The 9,306-nt window shown below is 31.0% G+C and overlaps 1 protein-coding gene across 1 annotated transcript; it reads left to right on the top strand.

Moving 5' to 3' along the window:
- The first annotated feature begins 286 nt into the window (after positions 1-286).
- LOC120577373 (chitinase 2) lies at positions 287-1,425 on the top strand. The gene has a single exon (XM_039828636.1). The coding sequence runs from the start codon at positions 374-376 to the stop codon at positions 1,208-1,210; it is 837 nt and encodes a 278-aa protein (XP_039684570.1). The 5' UTR covers positions 287-373; the 3' UTR covers positions 1,211-1,425.
- The last annotated feature ends 7,881 nt before the right edge of the window (positions 1,426-9,306 follow it).

Here is a 9,306-nt window from a genome sequence, read left to right as displayed (position 1 = left end):
CAATTCAACAAATCATCAATTAATATATATAGAGGAAATTAAATTAATTAATATATAGAGAGGAAATTTGGATGCATAATTCTCCACGATTGATCGATGGAAATTAAAAATGATTAGATAAACATAAGATGTAATGGTATGACAAATGCAGATGACATCATTAATATATATTGTATATATTTTTTTTAATCATTAATATAGGCTATACTGTATATGCATATTTCTCCAATTATTAGACAGATGCACATGACACGATACCTAAACCTTATAAAAGGGCATCAAGAGTTGGACATTCATTCCAACAAGCCCAACCACAACCAAATCTAAACCAAGAAATTAAGTGTAGTCACTCCTCCAAATTTCAACTTTCACAATGTCTCATCCCATCATCGATAACAATGCTGTTGATCGAGTCATTTTTCGAGAATACATTGGCGTGAAACCATACCCAAAACCTTTTAAATTCCCTGATATTGACAACTACAAAATCGCTGAATTCCATATCATTTTGGCCTTTGCCCATGAGACTTACAACGAAGATGGAAAAGGCACCGGAAGTTTCTCTGCCGATTGGGATCTTGATATATGCGGTATACAAAGTGTGAAGGATATCAAGCAGAAGTGTCCCAATGTCAAGCTGGTATTTAGCATTGGTGGTCGTGGTACTAAATATCCATTCTCTCCTATTGAAAAAAATTACTGGTGTGATAATGCCGTCGATTCGCTCAAAACGATCATCAAACAATACAATGACATCTTTGCTGGCATTGATATTAACTATGAGCACATCAATACCAATGATGAAAATGATTTCTCCAACTACGTTGGGGACGTTATAAATAGACTCAAGAATGAGGTAGGTATCGATGTGGTATCCATTGCTCCATCCCATGCAAATGACAATTACTACAAGCTACTCTACTCGGCACACGCTGACGATATTAATTGGGTTGACTACCAATTCTACATGCAGCCTATCCCCACAGAGAATGAGTTTTTAAGCCTCTTTCTTAGTCTCGCAAGGGAATACGCTCTTGAAAAACTCCTAGTAGGAGCAAGCACCGATCCTCGTGACGGAGGTAATGTTCCACTAGATGTCTTCGTTCAGACTTGCACCAATCTGATTAAGCATAAATCACTCAGTGGCATTTTCATTTGGAATGCTAATGACTATGAGAAAATTGCACTGGATATCCTCACTAATAATTAAACTTATCATATCCACTATCTATATGTTTAATTATTCGGGTCATTTATCAAACTAAGGGATAGCTATGTCGTTCCTTGCTGTAGTTTGATACATCTTCTAAATAAGACCCAAAAAAGCTTTGATTATTGCATGTGTGTGTTTTGTGTATCGCACAGGTTTCTTGTGCTCTATGTACGTTGTTTTAATAATGAATGAATATGTTATTTTCATCTTTATTTTTTTAGACAAATTCTATGGTACACTCAACAATTTGAATATGGCTGAGTTTTCTTTATGATTTAAAATGAATCCCATTTCTACACATATATCTAACACTTTACACAATAGTACATTACGTGCGATTATATATATTTGTACATCCTTATTACTTCCCTCACACTCATTCAACCTCGTTTTCTCTATAGTATTAGTATTATAATTATATAATTTTCTCATGAATAATAAACTTAGTGGATGTTCATCCTTAAGTTTATTTTTCATAACACTCCCCCTTGGATGTTGATCATGATATGCCTCATTAATACTTTACTAAGAAAAAAAATAATCTTGTAGGAAAAAATAATCCTAGTGAGGGAAAAAGAGTACAATATCCGATATCTTCCTCGTTAAAAACCTTACCGAAAAAACTCAATGGGATAAAATCAATGGTAAAGGAAAAAAGATTGCAGAATATATTTATTTATTTCCCTCAACTAAACAATCACCTATGAGACGAACAATACTAATCTTTTGTGCCAGTTGCTCAAAAAAAATTCTTGGGAGTTACTTTGTAAAAAGTATTCATGATTATCACACGAACAAATTTGTTGTATGTTTAGATCACCACTCTTACGAAGATCGTCTGTGAAAAAGAACTTTGCAAAACATTCTTTTCTTCCATCTCCCTTAATGTACCATCCTTTCAACTGAGCAATGTAGATGATATTATATTCATAAAAGATTGTTGCATTCATTCTTCTTGAAGACAAACCACAAGTTTCTTTTTTGTGTTGAAAAATATAACTCAATCAAAAACAATGTTGAAGCACAAACAAATAACATGCATATCTAAAATAAATAATATATATGATAATACGAATAATTATAAAGGTGCATTATTGCCCCTCAATTGAACTAAAATATGGTACTTTAGGACCAATTTATTCTTCATTATTTACTCAAGTTCTCAGACAATCATTGTCTACAGCTAATGACGTTACAACCATTCAAGTGTACAACAAATTAGATTTTCTCATATATAACCATTTTAGCACTTCGCTATATAAGTTTCATGATTTAAAAGATTGTAATCCTTCAAATACTCAACTTGTAATCTCAAATAAATATTTATCATTCACATGTTTCATCGCGATATCTTTTCTTTAATAAATCATCTTTAAGCGTAACTAAAAAGATAGTGAAATTTAGTGGAGTTTTCTTTAAACTGAATTTAAGTTAACCTTAACATGTAAATTGAAACCGTCGTACAATGCAATTGAACAAGAAGAAGAAAATTGAAACTAATCTTCCATAAAGATTGATTGAACATCAGGATTGTTTGATTGTTTGTTGGTGAAAGATATAGTGAAATTTTAGAGTGACAATGAATGGAATCAAGGTTCTGAGAGAATTTATATAAAAGGACAATTTTGGTATTATAAAAAGCTTTTAAGAAAATTTGGGTGTAACTAAAAATATCCGGGGTGTGAATAGAAAAATTCTATATCATTTTATTATACTAGAAGGTTTTTTCTAGAGAGAAATTCTTGTTTAGGAACGAACCTAACCTATCATCCTTACAAACAACAAATTAAAACATGACACGTCGTAATCAACTTAGACCGACCCATGCAGCTTAGTTAAATAATCCAATAATTTGGAACTTCATCATCTTAATCAACTTAGACCAACTCATGCAGCTTAGTTAAATAACAACAGCAACACAACAGTATACAAAAATAGCATGACATAATAATATCAAATGCAAGTCAATAACGTCTCAATTATTCACATATAATTCAAGTAATGCATATGCAATTAAATCACAATATAACAACATCAAATAATAATCAACATCTTAAAACATCATATATACATATAACACTTCATCAATCATGGACAATATCGTATTCACAACATATACATTCATATACTAATTCATCAATCATATTCAATTATTCACTGTGACCTACGTGCAGTAATTTGACTATAACTCAAGTTCTATAAATCCTTTTGAAGTCAAACCAACGGCATTAGAAAGCTAACATTCATACCTACAACTTTCGTGTTTACACCTAAGACCAATTCTGTACCAATGAATACCAGTTTTCATTTCAAATTCGGACAAAGTTGTGCTGAAATTCATAAAAATTCATTAAGACCTCCTTTGAGTATTTGCATCATAACTCCTAAACCAAAAATCATTTTCAAGTCACACCGACGCCACTGGAAAGCTAACACAATTATCTGCAACTTTCATGTTTACACCAAAGGCTAATTCAAAACAGAAACGTATGAAAAAGATGCAAGAACATGAAACAGGACATGCTGTCAGATAACAACTCGGGAAAAACCCATTTTTCACCCCAAAATTCCAATTTTAACTTCCATATGCCCAAATTTGATCCCAAAGTTTGTCTAAACATTTGTATACATCAAAAGAGACTCAAAATCATATAAAACTTGACCCAAAATATTATTTTAGAAAATCATCAAATAATCACTTTTAACCCTAATTCTCAAATTCTCAAAAACTAAAACCTACAACATGTTAAATCCAATTTTCAGAATTAATGACTTAAGATTATTGAATGTTAGTCTCACCCTTACCTTATAACTCAAAATCGCCGCTTTCTAGATCTTTCTCCCTTCTCTTGGTTTTTTCTCCCTTTTTTCCAAAATTGATCGTACGTTATGTTTTCTTTTTTCTAAACTAGGTTTCTCCTATTTATAACCCTTTATTCTATTTTATCTTATTTCTCTTTCTCCCCAAAACTCTCTTAAATCTCATAACAACCCTTAAACTCAATATTATTTTATTTTCAAATCTTATTCTATTAAATAATACAATAAGCTACCTAATAAATCATATAATCATATAATATATTCTAAACTCTTCTTAATAAATTCTAGACTCAATTAAACAATTAAACAAAACAAATAATTCAAAGAGGGCGTTACATTTGTCAAGCAACCTCCTGGTTTTGAGGATCTTAAGCATCCTGACCATGTTTATAAATTAAAGAAATCACTATATGACTTGAAACAAGCTCCCAGAGCTTGGAATTATAGACTGAGTAATTTCTTAATTAAAAATAATTTTAAAAGAGGTCAAGTTGACACAACACTCTTTAGAAGGACTCTTAAGAAAAATATTATTGTTGTGCAGATACTGGAACAAAGGTAGACCAGAAGCTGTATAGAGGTATGATTGGTTCTTTGTTATACCTCACTACATCTAGGTCAGATATTTTATTCAGTGTATGCTTGTGTGCAAGATTCCAATAAGATCCTAGAGAATCTCATTTAACTGCTGTTAAGAGAATCTTCAGGTATTTGAAAGGAACAACTAATCTTGGACTTCTCTATAGGAAATCATTAGATTATCAGTTGGTTGGATTTTGTGATGCTGGTGACAGGATTGAAAGAAAACCAACCAGTGGAAACTGCCAGTTCCTGGGTGATAATCTGATATCATGGGCTCGCAAAAGACAAGCAACTATTGTTATGTCTACAGCAGAAGCAGAATACATCTCAGCTGCAAGTTGTTGTACACAACTACTTTGGATGATATATCAGTTGGAAGACTATCAGATTAATGCTAACAGTGTTTCCATTTATTGTGATAATACTGCTATTATTTGTTTGTCAAAGAATCCAATTCTACATTCAAGAGTCAAGCATATTGAAATCATTAATGGTATAATAGAAAAGATGATAGAGTGATAAATAATTATAAGTATAATAGAATAAGTAACATTAATGTTTCATGGATATTGTAAATCGGCTTATAATTTTATACAATTTTTTTTCAAAGTGGCTCATAATAACTTTAAAAAGGGTATACTACCTTCGTCCCTAATAAATATAAAACTCCTTGGCAATGTTGTAATGTATTATGCAGCAAAAAGATGTTGGAGGTCGGTGACTATTGTTGGTGATTGAGAAGAGAGATAAAGAGTGTGAGATTTGGAATGAGAAGAGAGAGAACTTAGAGAAATGAGTGTTGTTTGTCAGACTGAAAATTTGATTGTGTGAGTGAAATGATTTAGAGTATGAGTGAAATGATTTATGGTTTGAGTTTCTATTTATATAAAAAGAATAATAAGTTAATTTTCTACATTCGAGAAAGGTTTGGGTATGAGTTTTAGATAAATACTTATATCCCCATTATTCGTTCCGTATCTAGCCTAAGCTGGTAATTCTTTTTATCACAGTTATATGTTTCTATCGATTGAATAACAAATCCAATCAATTATGACTTCTCAAAATTATCAAAACTAAACTGGTAATTAATTTTTTCAGTTAATTTGGAATTGATCTATCTATCTATATCTATATATGTATTTGTATATAAAATGAACTTACCTATGTGACACCTCCATGTAACAATCTCACCCTTTGCTTAAAACACTTTCTTAAGCTAGGATTTTGCTTGCATGACAGCTCTCTATAGTTTCCAATAATTGAAAATTAATGCTACACAGTCAAATAAAAGTCTATTCGTGTATGGAAAATAAAAACGGTTTCATTCACACCAACACCGTAAGTAAAAAATAAATGTCACGTTTTCTAATAAATACCGTTAAAAAAAATACGTAAAATAAATGTCATGTATTTCAACAAACACTGTTAAAAAAAAACATAAAACAAACATGAAATATTCTAAGAAAAAAAAAATGTCACGTATTCTAACTAACAAACACCGTCAAAAAAAAAAAAACATAAAATTAACATGAAATATTCTAAGTAAAAAATAAATGCCACGTATTCTAACAAATACTGTAAAAAAAATACGTAAAATAAATATGAAATATTCTAAGTAAAAAATAAATGTCATATATTCTAAGTAAAAAATAAACATTTTTCCTCATATTTTTCACCCCGCAAAGTCTTCTCGTCCTCTCCCCTCCAAATTCTCAAACGAATCCTAAAATACAAGTAAGCTTTATTCATGCACACCACACTCCACAAGATAAGGAAAGGGAATGATTTATCAATAGTTATTGCATATTATGCTATCCTGTAATCATTCACTTAACCTTGACATGTAAGAAAATAATTTATATTAGTATTGTTGAAAAGTGACTTAAAATCTATTTTCCGGTGATTCTGCCATTTTGTGCCCTTGTGTACAGTTTTACGCTCAGGCATATGAGATATGCTGGAGACATGTTTTGGGTTGTTGTTTTGCGCCTACGTACAAATGCGCGGCCTGGATTCATGGGGTGGAAACACATGAGAGGTAAGATTGAGTCAAACTAGAGTTTACTGAAAGAGTAAATCCTTAAAAAAACAAAGGCTAAGGATTGGTTCCTTTTGAGGATATGAAGAGATTTGAGAAAATAGTAGAATTAAGTTTGAAGACTATTCTTGTAAGCCCTTTTGGAATGTTTGTGTAAAGTTAGTTTCATGATTAGTAGAACGAAGAGTTGCTCTCTCCACAAGGTAGGACGGTATTGGACCGAATTGGGTAAACAATATTGTGTGTTACATTGTTGTTCTTCAATTCAATTGTGATTTTGCTTTACATTGTTGTTAGATATGTTGTTATCGCTTGCTATTGTTTTGGTTATGGATTACCGCTTACCCTTGCTCTACCCATCAAAGTTTATTGGTGTGAGTTTTTATCCCAATTCACACCAAATATGTTCCTAAAAAGGCTAAAACAGTTGAAACTTTGATTTGAAAACAAAAAAGACAGGAAAACAATCTGAATCTATTCATGAGTGTGGCAATTGTGCCCAAACTTTGATAAGTAAAAATTCAGATTTACAAACATATTTTATAAAGCATGAGAAAATGTGAGACTATCAAATTTTGGTGTTTTTATGATTTTGTAGCTAGATGAAACTGGTAATTCTTGTTCTGACACTTATATGTTTCCATCGATTGTAAATCAAATCCAATCAATTATGACTTCTCAAAATTATCAAAACTAAACTGGTAATTCATTTTTTCAGCTAATTAAGCATTGGTTCATAGATAAAGCTTTATTTAACTAAAATGCCTAATGCAATATCATTTTAATATATTAGAATCTTAATTAAAAAAACACGCCAGATAAACTTTTACATAATACTAATTAACAGCGATAATAAACAAGTTACTAACATAATAAATAGTAAATGACAAGGCATCAAATTATAATTAATTAGAATCATAATATATAGTAAGGAAAAGGATTACGAAAACAATGCATCCAATCGTATAATTTGTATTTTTGTTTGAAGAAATTAAGTTAAACCAGATTTTGCATTCATATTCAATTGATTTGGAGCTGAGATACTCTCTAAACGTGAAATTCCATGATTAGTAAATCTGGAATTCAATTGATTTTCACTGCAAGAAATTCACAGATTTGCTACAAAACAATTGGCAGCAAATACGAAGATAAATTCTAGCAAAACTCATTTAGCTACTATTTAGTTGTGATTTAGCTGTCATACTGGCCGTGGCATGGATTGGGCGGCAAATTATCTAGAAAAATATTTCCTAGCTGATTGGTAACTAATAAAAATATAATCCTAGTGACTTTCAAACTAATTTGTGGCAATACAGTGTTCAGAAGTTTATGATTCGTAAATATTTCGGTAGGATATTGCTTAAATGGTTTCCCATTAAATTCGTAGCAACATGATCCTTGCAATTTCGTAGTAAACTTCAAGCATTCTAGTATTTTTTTTTTAATAAATTACAACATGCCTTCCAATAAAACTTTGTTTTTTGTTTTTTTTTTTATATTTGTAATCAAAACTTATTAGGCTAGATTAAACAAAAGTAATCACATCAAGTATATTTTAGAGGTTTCTTTATTGTGGATGATTAAAAAAACTAATCACATCAAATATAATCTCAAAACTATATATCTTTAGCATTCATTAAAAAGCCATCAAGCAGTTTTATAGCATATATTATTACAAAACCAAAACAACATAAACAACAAACTCATATTCAAATGAACTAGGGACACATTTTTACAACTTTTAAGTATTGATCCATAGGTCTAGTATAATCTGTCAAATACATATCTTCTTCTTCTTGGGATAGACTTCAACCTTGAGACCTGAAATTGGAGCATAATTAAAGTGAGAACACATTATAAAACACAATGTGGCATGACTATATAAACATATATTTTGTGCAATGGGACCCTATAAAACAAATATAAAACTGCAGAATACAATAACATAGATGGTTAATCAATAGCTACAGCCTTTCCTACTCATAGAACCTTGGTATCAATCTGAATCTCCTCCTACCATTACATAAGCCATAGGGAATTAAACAAAAAAATAACTATGTTCGTGATATCTTCATCACACAAATTTAATACAAAAAACCGGGAAAAGAATATCCCATTCCTCTAATTATCAATTTGATATCACATGATGCTTAAACTGTCATCAATGGAACAATAAGATCACTTGGAAAAATAGATTGGAAAATAGTATATTACATAGCATCCATGTGATCTTCTGCGAGTTCACCTTGCATTGGTGCTTTGTGCATGGATTGAATCATTGACATGATTGGCTCCAATAATGGCATCAACTGCGATTGTACAAAAGAACTCATTGCTTTATCTACAACTTTCTTGATAGCTTCTTCTGATGTAGTTAAGATGTTGGAAGGTCCAGTAAACTTTGCAGATGAAGCTGACACGAACCCACCAAGGTCTAAGCTGCAACCCACAAAAGTCTGTCTCGTCTTATGGTGACCAAATGTGTCTGCCCACAAGTTAAAATCAACTGTCGGATGAGTGGAAAAATCATCTCCATACTTCATTAGAGTAACTTACAATAACTTTACACAATAACTTTTTAAAATTTATAGTAACTTAGAATAAACATCTTTGAGCGTTGAGAGACATATTCTCCATCTTTTTTCTTATGAAC

The sequence above is a fragment of the Medicago truncatula genome, chromosome 8, assembly GCF_003473485.1.
Source record: "Medicago truncatula cultivar Jemalong A17 chromosome 8, MtrunA17r5.0-ANR, whole genome shotgun sequence".
Lineage (NCBI taxonomy): Eukaryota > Viridiplantae > Streptophyta > Magnoliopsida > Fabales > Fabaceae > Medicago > Medicago truncatula.
The sequence above is the reverse complement of the archived record's forward strand: the minus strand, read 5'-3'. Positions and strand labels throughout refer to the sequence as shown.

Excerpts from the sequence above, each read along its gene's own strand:
- LOC120577373 (XM_039828636.1), top strand. The coding sequence starts at position 374 with ATGTCTCATCCCATCATCGATAACAATGCTGTTGATCGAGTCATTTTT.